Source organism: Haemaphysalis longicornis, unplaced genomic scaffold (assembly GCF_048455015.1).
Source record: "Haemaphysalis longicornis isolate Haplotype H1 unplaced genomic scaffold, Haemaphysalis longicornis Haplotype H1 scaffold_2, whole genome shotgun sequence".
Lineage (NCBI taxonomy): Eukaryota > Metazoa > Arthropoda > Arachnida > Ixodida > Ixodidae > Haemaphysalis > Haemaphysalis longicornis.
The window spans coordinates 193,251,708-193,271,653 of NW_027526295.1; the positions used below are offsets into that span (position 1 = coordinate 193,251,708).

Here is a 19,946-nt window from a genome sequence, read left to right on the forward strand (position 1 = left end):
AGGAGCAAGAGTGGAGAGGGAAAGACAGAGAAGAGAGAGAAGCTGTAGTCACTACGCACTTGACAGCCGGGTCGGCCCCTGCTTCGAGCAGGCACTGGATGAGCTTGACGGCCGAGTGCTTGGCGCAGTAGTGCAGCAGGGTGGTGTCCGAGGAGTCGATGGGGCCGCTGAGCAGGCGCTGCTCGAGGCTGTGGCTGCGCACCACCTCGCAGCAGGTGGCCACCGAGGGGGACTCGGAGGACGAGTTGCGGCGCTCCAGCTGGGCGCGGGCCTCCCACTCCACCACGGGCTTCTTCTCCACCACGGGGGTGGCCTCCGGGTCGGAGCCCGTGGGGCTCAGCAGGCAGTAAGCAGGCACGGGCAGGGGGGCTTCTGGGACGGCTGCCCCGCTGTCGTCCTCCTTTGTAGGAGGAGGAGGAGGAGGGGCTTGCTCAGCGGCGTCTTCGCCCGGCTTGGCTGCCTTGCTTCCCGAAAGGGTCTGCAGGATGGACACGAGGGCCTCCTTGTTGGCGGCCTTGCAGGCGTCAAAAAGGGCCGTCTTGAGGGCACGGAACTCCCGAGGCACTGGACACAGCAGAAGGATGGGCACCGTCAGAAGACGCACACACGAGGTTTGCCACTAAACACGGTGGTTTACAAACGAGGTGACAAATACGATGTCTGTGCTGATTTCATGATCAACTCCTTCTCCTGCAAGAAATCCGAATTGTTCAAATTGGGTTTTCATTTACACTGACGCCACCCCCAGGGGATGAGCTGCACAGTAGTGATTGGCTACACGTTTATCTAGATCACCTATAAAGCTTTTTAAAAAATGCTGAAACCTTGCACGTAATAAGCACATCGGTTCTTATCTCCACCAGAAAAATACAACCGCTGCAGCCCAGAGATGAACTCGTGGCCTCATGCTTACAATAAAAGTGCCCGAGTTTGTCAACTTGTGCTGTAATCTGTATTACTGCAACTGCTTCACAAAAAATCTTCTTTCTCCATGCAGTCACAAAACATGCAAAAATAAAAGCTGCGGCAGAACCTTATGAACTATTAGGTCTCCAATAAGTTGTCTGTTCAAATTTCTATACTGGTGTCGCATCACCACCGTGCCATGCAGCACCACCCCGATCCCCACCATCATCACCACTTCGACACCGCATCACCATCTGCCAAGCACAAGCTGGTCATCAAGAACAATCTCATCACGCCCACAAAGAGCAGCATGGTGGCCACACGGCTAATAAAACCAAAATGTCACAGTTATGGTTTTGTGCGAGACATGGAGCCGTTCTTTGTAACTCCCAGAGTTAACGGTGGACACTGGTCTTAAAACAACTTTTTAATTTTCAAGTAAATGCTGTGAAACGTGTCAGTCCTGCTGCTTTTTCCCCACTGATTTCGATCGTGCCATTATTTTTTCAGCTGGTTAATTTAAGTAAGTTCCCAAGATAATTAGGGATCATTAGCCATTTTTGGTCAAACAATAGACAAGACAGTGTTGGTCATAAAACTGTAATCTTTACATTTTGCAATACTATGAACCCTGGTGAATGCAATATTCAAAGCAGTTTTTTGATGCATCGCTTAGAACTAATTTTACGGCTCATTAAGCTTTCGAGGCACCAGTGGCAAGGAACCATTTTGAGTGCCCACCGAAGTTTAACGAGCCGTAAAATTAGTTACAAGCGATGCATCAAAAAAAGTTTCGATTATTGCATTCACCACGGTTCATAGTATTGGAATATGTAAAGATTAGTTTTATGACCAACACTGTCTTGTCTATGGTCTGACCAAAAATGGCTAATTATCCCTAATTATCTTGGGAACTTACTTAATTAACCAGCCGAAAAAATAATGGCACGATCGAAATCAGTGGGGAAAAAGCAGCAAGGCTAACAAGTTTCACAAAGCTTATTCGAAAATGAAAAGAAGTTGTTTTAAGATCAGTGTCCCCCCTTAAGGGGAGACGTGGGTCTTGAAATGAACTTTTTTATTAATTGGTCTGTGATAATGAAAATCACTGTGCATATGTGCTTTGTCTTCCTCATTTCAAATATGTAATTAGTTTTCAAGTGGTAGAATTATTTTTTGAGTTATAAAGAAAACACTGGAGCCTAATTAAGTAATTTCTTACGGGCCTTTAAGGAACTTTTTATTCAATTTTTTTTTTAAATAAATGGCATGGATGTGTAGCTTAAGACCTGCCATGCATGCTGAAGCTATTTATATTCCTGTAAAGATAGTTGATTGGATAGAATTAATCTAATTATGCCAAGTACAGTTTTCTGAAAACTTAATGACTTCTAATTATTACTCATAACATATATTTGAGGCAAAATGCGCCAATTAAAATAGCATCAGCGTGCAGTTCATTTTATCCCGATTTCAACGGTATAACACTTGTAGAAATCCTTTGAAAAAAACCACCTCAAAACCCCTGTAAGGCTAGGCACATATGCAAAAAAAGGGAAGCTGAGAAAATCGCAGTTGAAGTTTTACTGCAAGTGACAGTTTTATCTATTGAGCATATGAAAAAAAGAAAGGTTCTAGAATGTAGCTCGCGTTTCGCTCAACACGAGCATACCAAGTTTGCTGAAATCAGTTGGTGGGAAAATTATGAAAAATCCTCTGTCTACAGATGGCACCTGGCAGAAAAACTGAACAAAAGCAAAGCCAGAACGTTGCTTCAATTTTTATGCTGTTGGCATCGCGCCGTCTCTCTTTGGCGACTAGGGCTGAGGTGCCGAGCGTGCATTACAGTTGTAAACGCTATTTTGTTATGTTACTGCTTCATTTGTAGCAATCAAATCGGATTTGCATCGCGTGAAGTGAGTTGCAGCGAAGGGGCTGGTAACGGAATGCCCGCCACTGTTCTGTGACGTGCATGCGCTTGGCTAGGTGGAATAACCACGTTTTCGGCTTAATCTACTCGTATATCACGTCCCCAACGCACATTGTGCACAGTGCGAACATTTATAATTCTCAAATCACTCATCTATATGGTAACCTGCCGACGAGGAAGCGCGCGCGCCGGAGTGCGGGCCGAACCGCCGCAGCATCGTTGATAACAGAATGAACACACTTCCCTTGCGACGTCGGCATGCGGCATCCTCCACTTTATCATTTCTTTTCTTTCTATTTGCTGCTGATCGAAAGATAGACGCACCTTAGTGCCCCCGCAGGCGTAATCATATCGCTACGCTATCGTCTCGGCCACAGTCTCGGCAGCCCGCGCGGGCGCTAAGCCTACCTCCGTCTCGGCGCCGTTCTCGCGATAAGTCGTCGTCACAGGAGCAGAAAATCGTATTTCAGGCGCTTTTAATAATGCCTGTTCTTTCTTTCGGTTATCGATAGACATCTTTACTTTATTTTTACGCCATGTGGGGCTTTTGCCGGTCCTCGCATAGACGAATACATGAGCCGTTGCCCTGTGATGAGAGTGCCGAGCAGACGATTCACGGCGCCCAGTCAATGAGGTTGCGCCCTGCGGTCACGTGCAGTCAGTAACCAATTAGGCTGCGCGATTCGTCTCTTTTCTACCCCGGTTTTACTCGCAACCAACGGACGAAACGGAGTGGTTCTGGCGGGGAATTGAAAACGAAAAGACGCGCTTTCGAATGAGACCAAGATGGACGCCGTGGCGCATGTAGAACCCGAGGGGCGAGTCGTCAAAAAAATGCTATTTTCGCGTCGAATCTTGGCCGATTTTAGCGGGCGTCGGTTCTATAAATTGATATTATGGCTCAAATACGTACTCCTCGGTCTGGATATTTTGCTAACCGGTAGAAAAATAGCTCTACTTCCTGAAAATGGCGATTTCTAAAAATCGATTTTTTGGCCATATTTCGGGATTCCAAGACCTGCGTCTCCCCTTAAGTTAAACTACTTTTTGGTTGGCTTATTAAACGAACTCAATGAACTCTGACCTGACAGTTTCTCTACTGCGCTCTTGCTTAGTGTGCCCGTGTGCGGTCACCTTTCATTGGTGACAGCTCTTGATGGCAACGGCAATGGTGTTGTTGCCCATTGGAATTTAATTTGGAGCTACTGCTAATAAAGCCTTAAGAGGATTTATGCTTGGTGTACACAACATAAAACAGGAATCTTCAGAGCTGCTTTGTGTTTGCCAAAGTTTGTCAACCATTGTATGAAAGTAAATGGTTAGTTTAGTGCTACTGCAGTGCTTGCGGCAGCCACTGGTTACTTCTTTCAAAAAACATCAAAACTATTTTCTTCAACATTATTCGAAGAAAGTAATTGTTCGCATGTACCTACTTTTGTAAACCCCACTGTGGCATTGCATTCTGTACACCAAGTGTTACCAATTTTAAAAGGCCGTTACAGCTCCTTCGTGAGCCTATAGGGTACGATAACAGTGGTGCCCCTGAGTCTTATCCCTGTATTGCAATCACCAACGCATCATTTGCGCTTTGTCATGATGCTCAGCTAAACACTGCTTCGCAGGCAACCTTTGCTGTTACTTTCGCTCTCACTATCAGTCGACCACTGCACTGACATTTCTGCTGGTGATTACACGAGAGGCAGCATAGCACGGCGGAGTGTTGTTGCTACCCACCTGGCTTTTCAGGGTGCTCCGGGTCTTTGCCGCCTTTCTTCCTCTTGCGTTTCTTCTTCCGGGGTTTCCTGGTCCCCGCAAACTCCCTGAGGTCCCCAAAGTCCACCACTTCGGTGGAAACTTCCCAGTTGACCGTGGCATCCGAGTCTGAACCCGAGTCATCCTCCTCAGTCTTGTTGTCCGAGAACTGGAGGGCCCCTGAACAAAGGAAAGCACCAAGAGCTTTGATGCAAAAGCATCCAGAAATCCGTGAAATGGAGGACCCCTAAACGATTTATTGATTTAGGGTTCAACGCACCGGCGCAATGCAGGCGATGAGGCATGCCGTAGTGGAGGGCTCCGGATTAATTTTGACTACCTGGGGATCTTTAATGTGTGCCGAAATCTTGAACACATGGGCGTTTCTGCTTTTTGCCTCCATCAGAAAAGTGGCTAAGCCCCACAAACTTTGATGCGAAAGCATCCCGAAATCTTCAGACAGCCAAAGGCAGTGGCAGAAAAGTAATGTAACTTGGATGTTTACATCACTACGGTTGTACCAAAGATGTGCTGGTGATTCCATAGCTTGAAGCATCTTTGGGTATTTCATAAGTTGTGGGACGGCACACCTGAAATCCTTCCGGACAGCTCATATCTAACATCCTGCATAATATTTAATAAGCACAATGGGCAGTTGATAACGCTGAGATGTTTGCTGCGAAAGCACGCTATGTTGTCTGCCAACATGACTATAACAGCAGTCATCTTTAGCTACTCGACCACCCGAGACATGATACTCATGAACTTGAAGCACCTAGTTGTGTCCACACTACTAGGCTGTGTCTCTGAACTCAATCACCATATAAAACAAATGTTCTCTTCTCCACCATCACGCCCAGTTTTACTGGATGAGAGACAGAAAGTCAGACATGCTGCTCTGCTACGTACCTACAGCCTGGCTCCTTGGCTTTTGTGTTTCAGACGTTGGCACGGGCAGTGAGGTGGCGTCCTTGGCAACCTCAGAAATGGACAGGTTCTCCAGCTGGGAATAGGCCCCATCACCTGCTGCGGTCGCCGGCAATTGAGCAGTGTGTGGGGCCCCTTCCGCAGTCTTGGCCGGCTTCCTTGTGCTGACAGTCAGCTTGGGCGATACTGGAATGCGCCCCTTCAGCTCCTCTTCACTGCCTGAGAAACACGTGTCACTGAGATTAGGTTACCTCTCACAGATGAGTCGCTGTCAGCTACTCTACTGCCGACAAAAAACACAGCTGTTTTTTTTTTTTTTGTTTAAGGGGGGACGTGGCTTTCAAAATCAACTTTTTTATTTCTTCGTGGATTTTGATGAAAATTGGCACAGCAACTGGAAATGCTTCCGTGATAACACCATAAAAATTTCAAACTAATATTTTGAAAACTTTTTTATGTATTAAATTTTCTTTCTGTTCCGCTTGTACCGAGCTTGAGCGGCTTATAAAACATGATAGAAAACTTGTTCAAAGTGCTTTGCATTCCCAAATGAATGGACGAGGTCGTGACAGTTTTAGAATTTTTTTTTTACAACACAATGTTTTTTAGTTTTCATTTTTTTAGAGGTTAATGTGCAATAGGCATGTTGACTGTGAACGATTATTTGAATAAAAAAATCACAAAAACAAATCTGGAAAACCAAGAGTGTCACGACCTGAACTGTTCATCAAGGAATGTAATGCAAGAAACAGAATCAAAATAGACCAAGCGGTCACAAAGAAATCCCTGGTACAAGCGACACAGGTGGCAAAAAAAACTGTTTTGAGAAAACGGCTTCCGAAGTTGCAACATAGGTTTCACTTATCAAAAGTCGTCACGGTTGTAGCCTTTCATGTCCTTTTGAACATGGGGCTTCTGGAATGCCTTGCCTTGAAATTGGAGTGTCTTTTACAGCCTTTCTCTTTCCAGAAAACATCATTTTCAGCTCCTCTGTGAAGAGTACATACCCCACTTTGCAGACCAAACGAAGGGGGAGATGGGTTTCAATGGGCTTTCAATGCAAAGTAGGTTAGCTGGTTGGCTGTATCGCACTGAACAGCCTCCTTTTGAAGTGCTGTCACCATGGCAACAAGTTAAGCATTTTTTTTACTTAAATTTGAACATTTTTGGCTTTTTTTTGTGTTTTATCATCTTGCCTGGCACAGCAACTTAGTACTCATACGTGCAGGTGTTTATTGCCAAAAGTTTGCATACCACAAGGATGTAAATGAGCTACTTTGAAGCTTGGTAGAGTATTCTGCATAACTCCCAACTTCAATGCAAGAGCATATTTTTTTACTACATTTGACATTCAAGGCATCCAATATTTCTCGCAGCAAAGCCATATGCCCTAAGCAATGGTATCAATAGGGAGTTTTAGTATAGCGTTTTAGCTGTAGCGTTAACGTTTTGCGGGCCGCAATCGCGAACGGATAGCGCCTCGTTATGCTACGGTTAGCGTGCCCGCTAACACTATGGGCGCGCTAAAGTGGTGCTTTCCGCTATACTAAAACTCTCTAATAATTTCACTAAAAAATCACTGTTAAATGCTGCGACAGTAACATACATTTTTAATGCAGAGAACATATTTTTATTCCTATATTACTAACTCAAACCTGTTTGCATGAAAATTACAAGTGCACGGGAAACGTTGCGCAAGAAAGGCGATATGGCTCGCGCGCATCGCAGCGCACGCTTACCGCGACATATCGAACTTTGATTATACCTGATATGGCTGATCAGGTCGCTTTTAAGATTAAATCTAACGTCGCAGGCATTAATTACAACTACTGGCGTTCAATCGTAACCGGTTGCCCAGTCATGTGCTGCTCCAATGCGCGTCGGCTATCCCGTGCGCGCCGCAGCGTTTGACGCGGCGACCGTTTCTTTCTCAAGGCTAGCGAGCCCACAGTCAAAACACAGCAATAACTAAGCGTGTAAACATCGCAAACCCGACTAAAAGTTCACTTCACGAACCGCTATCGCAAAAAGTTCACTTCACGAACCGCTATCGCAAGCGCGCACACCGCGTCACCCTCCGGGGTCTGGCGACGGTAGAGTCACGCGCACCACGAAGCGTTCGATGACCTCCTCCTTTCGAGCCACACAACTTCCGTAATCTGGCTCGTTATCTTTGGCATTCCCACCGCGATAACGTCCGTGTTGAATACCACAGATTGAACAGAAACTCGGCCGAGCGAAGCGGCGAAAATGAACTCAAACCGCTCGCTACGCAGCTCAGGCGGCCGCCATCTTGCGTTGCGCCCGTGACATCCAATCAGGAGGGTCGTTGTTCTGCGCCCCGACCGGAGGACCAATAGCGCTTCAGCATCTATTTCTAGCTTCGTTTGTGCGTCGTTTCTTTTCTGCCGTTTGTGCGTTTGTCAATGAACGAAGATAAAAGAGACGAGCGAAACCGGAAAGACGATCGCTCGGCCGATCTAACCATATCAAAATGGCCGCGCCCGGTGGCACCGTTGCGGAGATAGAGCGCTCCGAAAATTGCCGTTTTTTCGCCCTTTTGCGCTGATAGTTTGTCACCGCGCATGACAAAACTATTTTTTTTATGCCACTTTGCGACGCTTTTCAGCGTAAAAACTTTGCAGACGCATAGAATAGGAAACCTAGATGCCGAATATGTGGGTTTCAAAAAAACGATGTTTTGGGCAATTTTCCGAAGTTGAAAGCCGCGTCCCCCCTTAAAACATATGAAACTCTGCTCTTTTCTTCCCCATGGTTTTTTTTTTTAAATTAGGTCTCCCCTCCACTAACTGCGGCCAACATCTCTACGACTACATTGCCTCTTTCCGCACTAATCGCACTGCAACTGTGGGTATCGCGCACCTCCGTTTCGAAATTATCCAAATCCATATAAAGGAGCCCTGCAAGGATCACTAATATCTCCACTACTGTTCAACAACGGCATGAAGACCTACCTCCTCTGCTCAAAACTATTCCCAACCTGTGACGCGTGATATACGTGGATGATCTCAAACTTTCGACTCCCACAGGCTCCATAGGTGATCAACAAGACGCCCTCCAAAGCCCCATCCAGTAGCACAACAATACCTGCAAGCCCTGTGGTTGGAATATGCCCCAGAAAAATCCGCTTTACTTGGACTGTGCAAACAAACCCGTAAACAGCTTGCCAACTCTAAACCAGATCCTGAACTCAGGATTAATAATCAACCAGTCCCTAATGCTCACCATCTCCGAGTTCTGGGGTTCACCATACCAAGAGACGGGTCGGGTGCCTAAACAATCCTCCCACTCCAACGTACTCTCTCATAACTAATGCACCTCATCGATCGGGTCTCTCACCAAAGACTTGGCCTCCAAGAATCAGATAGCCTTCACATAATCCAAGCCACACACAGAGCTTCAGGCACACACTCACCGAAGCACTCGACGGTGCAGAGCATCTTGTGCACCCGGAGCACCTCCCGGTGGGTGGCCCGGTTGGTGGGGAACGGGATGGGACGGAGCCGCGGGTCGGACTTGCGGAAAGGCGGGCATTTCCCTGAGAACAGGACCGCCCTGTTTGCACCCGGGGCCCGGTAGAACACAGCCGAGCACTTCTGGAGCTCCTCCGACCACGACTGCAGCAGGTCCTGGACATCCTGCCATCACCAAGTTTCACCATCATCGTGAGGGAGAAAAACGGCACTTGGTTTTCCTTCATCCAAAACCCTGGCTGAGGTGGAAACTTTGTCCGGTGCCACATATACACAGTGGCAGCAGTAAGGAGACGGTGCTTCGTAATAAAAAAGACACAGCCCTGATGCTTCCAGCATTGCGTGGCCCTCGTCAGTGATATATTTGGAGCTTCTATCTGAGCGAAAAACAGTCATCAGCTAGTCTAGACAACACTTATCTCGGCTTCATCGGTACAACAGTTGTCTAGGCAAATCCACAAAACTACAGCAACTTTTTTGTAATAATTTGAGCATGGCGAATGCCATTGTGCCATCCATGTAAGCCTATTCGAACATCTTCGATACTTTGGAGAGGAGAGCCGTTGCTTTGTCCATTGCATTGCCTTGTGTGGGTGGACTACTGTGTAGGCCTATGGGGCTTATGGGCTGCCCTAGAGCGTTCTGTCTCCCATCAGGAATACGTTATCCAACATTGTTCCATCACAAATGCCAGTGTTGACACTTGTAAATTCTAGAGAGCTGTTAACCCTTTGAAGGTCACGGCCGTACATGTACGGCATCGGCAAACACTTTGAAAATGGTCAATGACGTACATGTACGGCACTACTTGTATCTTTAAAAAGCGCGCCTTTTTCGCCAATTTCTCTTGCTTGGCATGTGCTGCCACACTTCGGAAATACGTCAATTTTTTTTCTTGCGCCGATGGCTCTTCTTTTTATTTTTTTATGATTTACTTCAGCGGCGCGCCGGCTATCGTTTGCGCAACCGCTAACGAGGGGGCCCGCTGGGTATCGCCTACCTGGCGCCTCTCGATTCTTGCGCCTGCCACAGACCAAGGTCACCTGCGAAACTGATGAGGCTCTTTTCTCCTTTTTTTTTTGTATTTTATGAGCAGTGCGTGGTCTACCGCTCCCACATCCCGCCAAACGTGCCCGGTTCCGGCCAAACGCATCGACTGGTTTCGGTATCGTCCTCCGGGCCGCTTTCCGCATTTTGCGCCCGCGAAACTGATGTCTATCTGATTTTGATTCACTCAAAAGGTGCCGGTGTGTTACTCTCTCATCTTTATTTAGATTTTTTTTTGTGTTACTCATGAACAAACCACATATATGTAACAACATAAACGATTTTTTTGTCACTTTATGGTCACCCTAAAAAAAAGTAATATAATTTTTTATCGAAATAGATTCATCCGAAGAATTTAAATCAGCAATAAAAAAAAATCGACCCTGGGGGGACGCATTTGGTGAAAAAATTCGACCCTCAAAGGGTTAAAGCCCCTGGCACACTCGTGGAAACAACCCTTCCTTTGCGTTCAGTGCTCACCTTGACCAGGGCCATCTCGTTGTACCTGCGGAGGCTAGCCCCCGCAGACTTAGGCTGGCTGCCTTTCTGTTTGCCGTCCCTGCCGGCCTGCGAGCCCCCCTGCTTGGCTCGGACTGTGTATCGGTGGAACGTCTTGTGCACCACGGGCTCCGACCTGGGCACCCACAAATTCCCCTCTTGCGCAGGTAGCCGGGCAAGTGATTGAGAAGACACAGTGACTGAATTACTCGCACATGCCAAAATATAGGCAAGCGACACCCTCCGCACTAAAATTTCAAACTGGGTTGGTTACTCGTCGAGAGGTGTAAATCCTCTGCCCATAAGAAGAAACACTGCACTGCCACCTTGGATCGAAGCTTCACTGTGACTAGACCTACTCAAATCAATCATTGCCCACTCAGTGGCATTTCACATTTGATTTCCCAAGAGTTTGAAAGGCGCTGCCCAAGTCAGCTGCATGCGGGCTTTAACGAGGCGAGAAAACCTCCCTACCAAGCTGCCCCATGCACCCTTTTCGACTAATTTTCTCCCGATGTTGCACTTTATGCACATACATTTAAACCCGGATGTAACGAACCTTCATGTGACGAATTCCTGGATTTAATCAAGTTTTTCAATTCCCCATTGCCAGCCTGATTGAAACCCATGTGTTTGGAACCTCTATGTAACGAAGGCGTTCCGATGGTCAACCTTAATGTAACGAATTTGCTACCCCAATGAGTCATTGGTTTCAGCACTTTTTATAACCGCAAGGTCCAGTGCGTTTCCAGTGTGAGTGCAGTGTCAGTTAGGAGCTAGGCCTGCCTGTCGGCGTGTAGTCGCGCGTGTCCACTGCCACCTGTGGTGTTGGTTCACTGGTGACGAGTTCTGCTGCCTGAAAAACGAAAGGTTTTGTGTTTTGAAGACAAGCTCACAATGCCGCATCCGCCGGCGGGAAAGAAGAACGTCACCGCACAGTACAGTATCCCAGCTAGCATCCACCCTCTAAACAAATTTCAGTGCAGCAAAGTGCATCACCAAGTTCGTGAAAAGGCACCCTATCAGCATAAGTTTGGTCCTTGAAACAAGTTAATTAAGGCACTGAAAGTGTCAAAACACAAAAGCGATGCTTAAAGTACGTTTGTGAATATGGGGGGGTAAGTGACCTTGCTTCTTTAGAGTGCCGTGTGGTGACTTAGTTCATGGGAAAGCAGCAGGCGCAAATCACGCAGTTTTTTTCACTCTGAAATAAATCTTTTAGGAATGAGTTGTACATCACTCATGTTTAGCATTTTGGTTTTGTTCCTGCTTCACGTGCACGACATTGAACGAAAAATTATGAATTTTCGTCAGCTTCATTACATCCAGACTTAACTGTAGCTGCTATTCCTCCCCCCCCCCAGTCCGTTCCTATTAGAGCTAAGCAGAATACAGTGCACGGTCTCCGACTGCCCCTAGGCTGTTTCTTTCCCGCCCTACGCACTGCCAACCCACCCCAGCCACTGGGGTGATCTCCCTGGCCACAGCTAGCTAGCCACAGCAAGAGAAGTCAGTACCCGTTGAACACAGCCGCCGCAAAGTGTCCGCCGCCTACCATGAGCACGGCCCACTGCATCTGGCAGGGGACATCGCCTATCGCCGAGATCAGCTGCGAACACGTCTCGGGGGCCATCTGCAGAGCGGAGAAAAAGCTCTCACGACACCACTCGTGCTACAGTTTCTCCCAGGTCGCCACTCAAGGCAGCACTGCTGAGCCAAACGAGTGGTTGTTCCACTTGTCAGTAGTACAATAACCAAATCCCTCCAACAATTGTACTAAAGCCAAAGAGTGTATTCTACATAGTAGGTACATACGCATGCAGCAGACTGCTTAGCTAAGCCTTCATTTTACCAAAACAGGCGCTGCTCCAGTCAAATACTTTTTTTTTTCTCTCCCAAATCCGGCGAGCAGTTTTTGTTGGTCTTGCTGGAGGTTAGTGTTGGAGCCTGCTCAATCATGTGCCTTCCACAGCAGAAAGCAGTGGTGACACCAGCAAGCCTTCCAAACAGGAGACAAAAGGCACCGGAAACTTCCAATGGGCATGCACTGAGAGTGGTGCAGGTATGGCGGAAGTAGAACAAGTCAGCCAAAGCAGTCCCAAACAGTCTAAAACAGAAGTTTAAAACAATTTAGAACAGTTTAAATCAGCAGTGCGCTGATTCCAAAGATGCTTGCACTCATGCAATTCTGGATATTATTATGCCATAAGGAACAATTGGACACGCAGCAAAGTTGATGAAGCAAACTAGTTGTCACCTATGCGAGACAGAATGTCCGTTATGGCCAGACATTACGTGCCGAGGCAAGGCATCATAAAATTTGGCGTCATGTTCATAACAACCTTACCGGGAAACGACGGCCCAATTTTGGCCCAACTTTCTGCATGCTGAAATGTGCGTCTTGGTACACTGCACTTGCCAATTTTCCGTGAACGATGCATCTGTAAAGGGCGAGGACTTGGCCGCTGTCGTTCTTCAAGTACACCTTGGGGCTCATGCGAGAACCCTTGCCCTCTGGCCTGTCAAAATCCGTGTCCTCTCTGTTTGGCAAGAAGGGAAGGGGAGAGTTTGGGGTTTGAAGCGGCACTGGAACTGCCACACATAGCCACGTCACACTAGAGGTTGAACAAAGTGACCCGTGGGGGGGGGGGCGGAGTCGCTTTCAAGACAAGCCAGGTACCACGAGTAACTTGAATTATCGCTCAACTTCAGCTCGATAAGCACGAAAGTAGTGTAACCGTGTCTTAGTTCAGACTGCCCCGTTACAATCTGCCCCAATTCAGAGACACTTCCACCTCCCCCTTGAGAAGATGGGCTCGTCTGCAAGTGTTAATGGGGCCCTGCAGCACTTACCATCACCTACTCGGAATGTATTTTGGGGTAAAGCCTATTGCCCCAGCAATCTCCTCCCGCAAGAATTATGAAAATTCGTTCACTATCACCCAAACTACATGCGATGAGAAATCGCGCATAATTATTCCCTCTCAACTCGACCGCAGACAATGTGACGAAAGGTGAGGGCTCTCTCCCGGAGAGGGGGGCGGCTCGTGGCGGTCTCTTCAGCGGCCTTCGCTATATCACAGGCTGGGGAGTTTTCTCCTTTTCTCCGCAATGTGGAGGGGTCTATTTCCGGTCTGGTGCCACAAAAAAGCAGGCATGGCTGCCTGCTCGCAAGCGCGTGGTCAGGCTGGTAGGGTGTTTCTGAACGACAAACGTTTGTTGTCGAGTGGTCTCGTTGGAAGAAAATCACTGAGTTCGTCACTCAAACTCTGTGCACACCCATAACACAAAAGAAACGCCAAAACTGTGTGTACAGGTTCCAGCATAGAAGAGTTCGGTACACAGCGCCGACAACGGCAAATCGTCGCAGGGAATGCGAGAAATAAGCTGCGAAGTTGACCAGCGACCGTCAATAGGACAGCCATGGCTACAATGACATTGTTTAGGTCAGTGGTTCTTAAATAGGGGTCCGCGGACCCCAAGGTGTCCGCGAGAGCATCTCAAGGGTCCGCGAAGCCTCCCTCAAAACTTTTCCACTGCAATTTTTTTCTCGATTTTGCCAGCACTTTCTTGCAATGCAAAAAGGTAGCTTCGCCGCATTATACGTACGTTTAGTTTCTCTCCCTAGCACATATTTTAACAGCTTATTTTTGCACAACGCATTATCTATGAAAAAAAAAACAGATTATTTGAAATTTCGACACCGATTATGGTCCATCGGGGGTCCCCCATCACTTTCGCAAGCCCAAAAGGGGTCCCCGGGGCAGTCATGGCTGAGAACCACTGGTTTAGGTCATGCCAGGGGTGCATAATGAGGAAAATTAAAGAAAGTGCGGTTGGTTTTTCCACGTCTTCCACAGCGATTTGTGCGCTTACCGCTTCACAAGCACGTGTAATTTTTGCCTCAGGTATTCCTGGCAGTGTAATCTAAACGTCGCACAGGTTTACTTGCACTGCACGAAGAGTGTTGCAGGGTCCCTTTAAGAAAGCCACGAGGGGCAGGCTCACCCTTCCGTATCGGTGGAAGCGATGCTACTGGTCCTCTCCCTCCACATCCGAGAGCTCTTTGTGGGGCTCATGCTCAAGTCCACTCCGTTCTTCACCCTCCGGCGCGGGCTCGATTCGCCCCCGCTGGCCGCAGACTCCGAGGTCTCATTGGCCGACGAAATATCCGTCCCAGATTCCGAACCCGAAATGCTGGACACTTCCTCTGGAAATGGATTTGGGTCGTGCTATTTCTCATAACATGGGGCTAAAGCTGTTCTACAGAAACCACAGTGCATTGTCCCGACACGCTGCCAGGAATTTAACAGAAGACCGAGCACAGACCTGTGCATCGCACATTAGCATTAGGAAAATGACATTTCGAGTAGGGCCCAATGCAATTAGAAAGCAAGCTAAAAGAAAATGGTTACATGTTGTGCAAGATGAGCAAATATGAGCTTTAAAGAGTTGGATGGATTCTCTTCTTCAGTACAGTCCAGATGCTGCAAACTTAAAGGCGACCTAAAATTTGTTTCAATAAACTGAGTTCAAATTAGTGAACAGATAATCGCCAGTGAAAAAAAGTTCTGCAGGCACAAGGTGGGCACCTTGAGCAAACCCGAAGTTCAAACTAAAACAAACTTGTGCTATATCTGAAATTTCCCTTTGTCTTGAATCCAAGCACTTGACAATGTCAAATTATCACTGTATAAACCCGAATATAGGTCGCAGTTTTTCCTCCAACAGCGTTCAAAAGTCGCCCATCGTCTTATATAACGATCACAGGCAGAATGTAAATTTTAGCCTCCTAACCAAGGCAGTGCAAGCTTTCCTCTATAGTGAGCTACTAAGAGTGTCAAAACAGGCTGCTAAAAGTAAATAAACAAGGAAACAAAAAGCAAGAAAGGGTATTGGAAGGGCAATCCAGCGAGGCACAGCGACCTAACGCGAGTAATGCTGAAGGAAGACATTGTGCCAGCGCATACTCACCGATCATGTTCAGAAACTCCTGCTCGCTGAACACTCGCTCACCGCACAACTTCTGCTTCAGGTTATACCTATGCCAGTCAGCCTTGTAGTGCTGAACCTGCAGGAATCCAATGGGCAAAGCGTGCTCTAGAACACCCCCAATAAAAATAAAGAGAAGTACAATGATGCAGACGAACGGGTGGGAAAAGCCTACTGCTAGCAACACTAAATCCTCTTTCTTCTGCACTACCACCAACACAGGGCTCATGTTTACCATGTCCCGTACATTCCAGCAAAATGATGACACTTAAATACTAAAAGCTTGGAGAGCAATTATGTCAGTTGCATTAATGATTAGACATTTTCTACTAAATGGCATAATAGAAAAGACAGTTACACTCTATCTGTAGAATGCTGGCAAACAAAACGAAGTCACTACAACATGCAGAGGCTATATATAATAAAACCTCTCGCTTACTCAATTACCTTTGTGTTATTTTCGTGCTTAAAGGAGCCATGAAGAGAAAACAAAAGTTTGTTTTATTCGAAAGATTAGGTGTTTCATAGTACCCCAAGCGCTTTCCCGGAAGCAAATGATGCTTTATTCACTGAGAAATAAGGCAATTTAAGCCAAAATTTTAAATCTCCCGCTAAAATTGCACATTTGGTGACGTGAGCAATGGTGTCACACGGGCCGGTTCATGAAACAGATACTTAGTATGTCGACTCCATATAGCACCCACACGCGGGAGTCGACCGAGACGGCGGCCATTTTAAAAATGCTAGTAAAACCTAGTGCACCCGCAGCCCTAGTCATGGAATCGCCTGATCCGGAGAACAAAACTCTCGCCGAGGAGCTCGGGCTTGCATTTAACAACCTCACACCACTTGAACGCTCAACGCTTCTAAGTGCACGAGCGGCAAGAGTTGTGGGATACGCGGTGGACGGGAAAGCGATCATTCCGCGATTGGCGGTGAGCGCGAACACAGGCGGCGCTGCGAAGCGCCTCTCCGTGACGTCAGCTTAGGGATTCTCGCATTTGTCATCTGCTTCACTCAGGATCGCTCTCCCTGCTGTTTCTTTGCGCTCGGTCAACGTCCGATACTTGTCCGCACCAGAATTGGCGTGTGGTTAACTTTTTATCATAATAATAGGCTTAAAATCGCATACACTAGCTCATGGTGTCAATTAAAGTATAGTTTTGGATACCGCTACGGGAGAAACATTGCCGGCGCCACCCCATTCCTTGCGAAGCCGGTCCTGTGCGGAGCGCGAAGAGCTAGGCGTCAGCTTCTCATGTAAGCATTCGAACAAAAGGAAGAGTCAGCTGCTAATAACTGACAACAGCGAAAATGGAAGACTAAAACAAATTCTAGGCCTTCAGGGCTGTCGGCTTTGGCAGAAGGCATCACGATTCCCGGTAATCATATGTCAGGTAAAACAGTTTTTGCAACCTTGCCGAAAGCGTTTTGTCACATCCCTTTACGTTGTAAAGGCATGAAAGTTTGCCGACATGCACTATAGACAGCAAAAACTGCAGGTTGAGTTCCAAATAACCCAGTGTGTATATACGCGCGTGCTAATTCTATACCAGGCATCTAACCAGCATGGAGGTTTATTGAGCAAAACGAGTCACGTCTTCGTTAAATTTATAGTAACACATATATGTTTGTTAAGACCTGGAGGGATATTTCGGAACATTTTGCACAGCCATATCTTCCCTATATTCGGATATGCGTTATAGGAAAACTGCACTCAAGAGCAGGAGGAGGAGTAAGGGGAGGAGGGGAAAACTTTGTTTAATAATTTAATCGATCTGGTTAGTGGGCCGGGTCCTCAGTCCAGGACAAGAGAGTAAAAGTAATTTTCTTTAAATCATAGAACGTCATCCCGAGTAGAATAGGATTTGTTCTTCGCGCCTGGAAGGGTTGACTAGCAATAAAGAGCTACTTGGAATTCTTCTTCGGTTTCGAGTCTTTAATATATGCAGGTATACTATTTATTAAGTTAGTTAGCGAGTATATCATGCCTTCAACACCGTAATCATGTCATCATTGTTCGAGTTGAGAGTCAGTTCGTTATGATAACGATATAATTACGATAGAAATTCGGAGCACAAAAGCCGCCTTCGAGTACTGTGGACCACGTTGTTTAGGGCGAGATCGCGGTGGCGTAGCACAAACCTTCTCATTGTATTTGCATGTGAATAAACAAAGCACGCTGCGGATATGCACCTACTTCCACGCAGCTGTAATGAAAGCCAATTTGTGAAGAAGGGAATGTATGCCATACAAAATGAAGGAAATATCCACACTACCTTTGTGAGGCTCCCAAACATCCCGAAACCTCCTAATAAGAAGTTGGTGACGGCGCAGAAAAATAATGCGTCGGGCAGAAAAAAAAAGCAAGAAACATTAATCCGATACAAGACAACAACCAAAGAAACAGAAGAAAGCCGCTTTATTTCCTGCTGTGCGATGAGCGTGTAGAGGCCGCTGCTTGGTACGTAGTATTAGACTGTTGAGTCTTCATATGAGCATCTCAAAAATACTGCAGGGAAGCCTACGCATTTTGAATACTTATCGAGAAGCTCTGATCGCTGATCCTCGCGAATAAGCAAGAAAGGACTAGTTACACACGATCTTCTGACCGATACTCTGAAGAAAGTTGTTCTCTATCTCTTCGTGTGTTGCAAACTTGTGGGGGATACAGCTTCAAATTATTCAGATGCGTCAGAAGCTGGCAAAATAACTGAGTCGCTAGAAATACGCTTTTTAACGCACTACAGCAACGAAGCGGGCGATTTCTAGCCCAGGCACTGTTGCCCCTTACAAGCGGAGTGTAGCAGACGACAGCGGCGCGAATCCCTAAGCCGACGTCAGAGCCAGGGGGCGCCACTCAAAGATCTCACCCCCAATAGCCACAACAGACGAACGCCCTGCCGTCGGCACCGCTGCCTCGTCAGCGCCGTCGCCACGGACGAATACAGACTGGTACGTATGTGCCGTATTTTTATTACGGTTAATAATAGTTCAACTTCAGTAGCAGTATCGCTTATGCCAGTTGGCCGGTGTCGTGTATGGAAAGCCGTTCGCGCGAGCTCTCTGCTTCGACCAGAAAGATACGAGCGTCAATGCGCGGTGTTTACGGCATTTTTCCTCCAAGGTCAGAGCGCCTCGAACCCGAAAATTCGTCTGCGCGACGGCGAGATGTCGAGCTCGGCCAGGCGGTTGTTTCGTACGCATTGGCGCACACGCTTGCGTGTTCGTTCGGAACTTCAACCATTTACTCCACCGTTCTTTGTCATAAAAAGAATGTGCAGTATGTTTCACGGGCATTTAGCTCGCTATGCAAACTGTAAGCCCTGCCTAACATGCGTTTGCTTTTGCCGGCCTCCGCCAATCGCAGAGCTTAGCCCATGTGACGGCATAGGTTCTGTTGCGGGAAATGAGCTGGTGGGTCGCATGACCATTCCCGTTTTTCCTAATTATGTAGCTTATTTGAGCGAAGTTTGCGTTATAAGTGGTGTCGTTATGGTTCTAACGAGGCAATCTTTCGAATGAACCAAACTTGTGTTTTCTCTTCATGGCTCCTTTAAGGTGTTCTTTGTAGATGCCACAAATTAAAAAGAGAAGACTTGCGTCAGTGTGCTTTTAAATTATCCAGTGGCTTATGTGACGTGCCGGGATCATGAATACTGTTTAAATAGGGGACCAATTAATGCAGACGTTACATAATTAGTACAGACCATTTTTTAAGGTAAATGCTTACAGTGCGGAACCAGATATCATGCAGGTTTTGATGACCCCAAGTTCAACTCTCGTAGAACTAGATCTATATTTGACGGTGTATAAGGCCCAGCTATGCTTAAAAATAAATTTGCTAGTGTGCCCAGTACCTGTATAACGGTGCATCTTACATGTAGTTCTCATTTTACTTTTTCTTTTTTTGCAAATGGTGAAATACCCCCGGATGATAGCCAGGGTTGCTCTACCATTTAGAAGAGGCGGCCACAAGCACTGCCCGATAGCATTAATCAAACTAGCCACCTCAAAAGCATTTGAGTGCACCAACACCTCCCCATCCGCCTCCTATCCAAGCATGGCTGGAATGAAATGAACACCGGAAGTGGAGCCCCTCATGTAATACTGCAGGCTACTCCCAAGCGCCCGGGCTCAGCCACACAAACACAGCCTTAAAGGAGCCATGAAGAGAAAATGCAAGTTGGTTTTATTCGAAAGATTTCGTGTTTTATAGTGCCCCCAGCGCTTGTCCGGATACAAACGGTGCTTTATTCACTGAGAAATTAAACAATTTAGGTTAAAATTTTGATTTTCCCACTCAATCGTGCGTTTTCGTGGTCCCAAGTGACATCACTGGAACCGACCGCTCTGCAGCCTAGAATACCTTCATTCACGCATCCGCCGTACAGGGTAGA

General features: G+C 46.9%; 1 protein-coding gene across 2 annotated transcripts in view; it reads right to left on the reverse strand.

The window, feature by feature from the left end:
* The window catches only part of LOC144169713 (tRNA endonuclease ANKZF1-like), a 43,693-nt gene that overhangs the window by 17,527 nt on the left and 6,220 nt on the right, over nt 1-19,946 (reverse strand). For both annotated transcript variants that reach the window (XM_077699026.1, XM_077699027.1), the window contains exons 4-12: nt 15,529-15,625; nt 14,563-14,764; nt 12,974-13,094; nt 12,072-12,187; nt 10,537-10,690; nt 8,952-9,174; nt 5,498-5,734; nt 4,571-4,768; nt 60-564 (exon numbers count right to left, since the gene is read on the reverse strand). In XM_077699026.1, the coding sequence (XP_077555152.1) occupies nt 60-564; nt 4,571-4,768; nt 5,498-5,734; nt 8,952-9,174; nt 10,537-10,690; nt 12,072-12,187; nt 12,974-13,094; nt 14,563-14,764; nt 15,529-15,625 (1,853 nt within the window). The remainder of the gene's footprint in view (nt 1-59; nt 565-4,570; nt 4,769-5,497; nt 5,735-8,951; nt 9,175-10,536; nt 10,691-12,071; nt 12,188-12,973; nt 13,095-14,562; nt 14,765-15,528; nt 15,626-19,946) is intronic.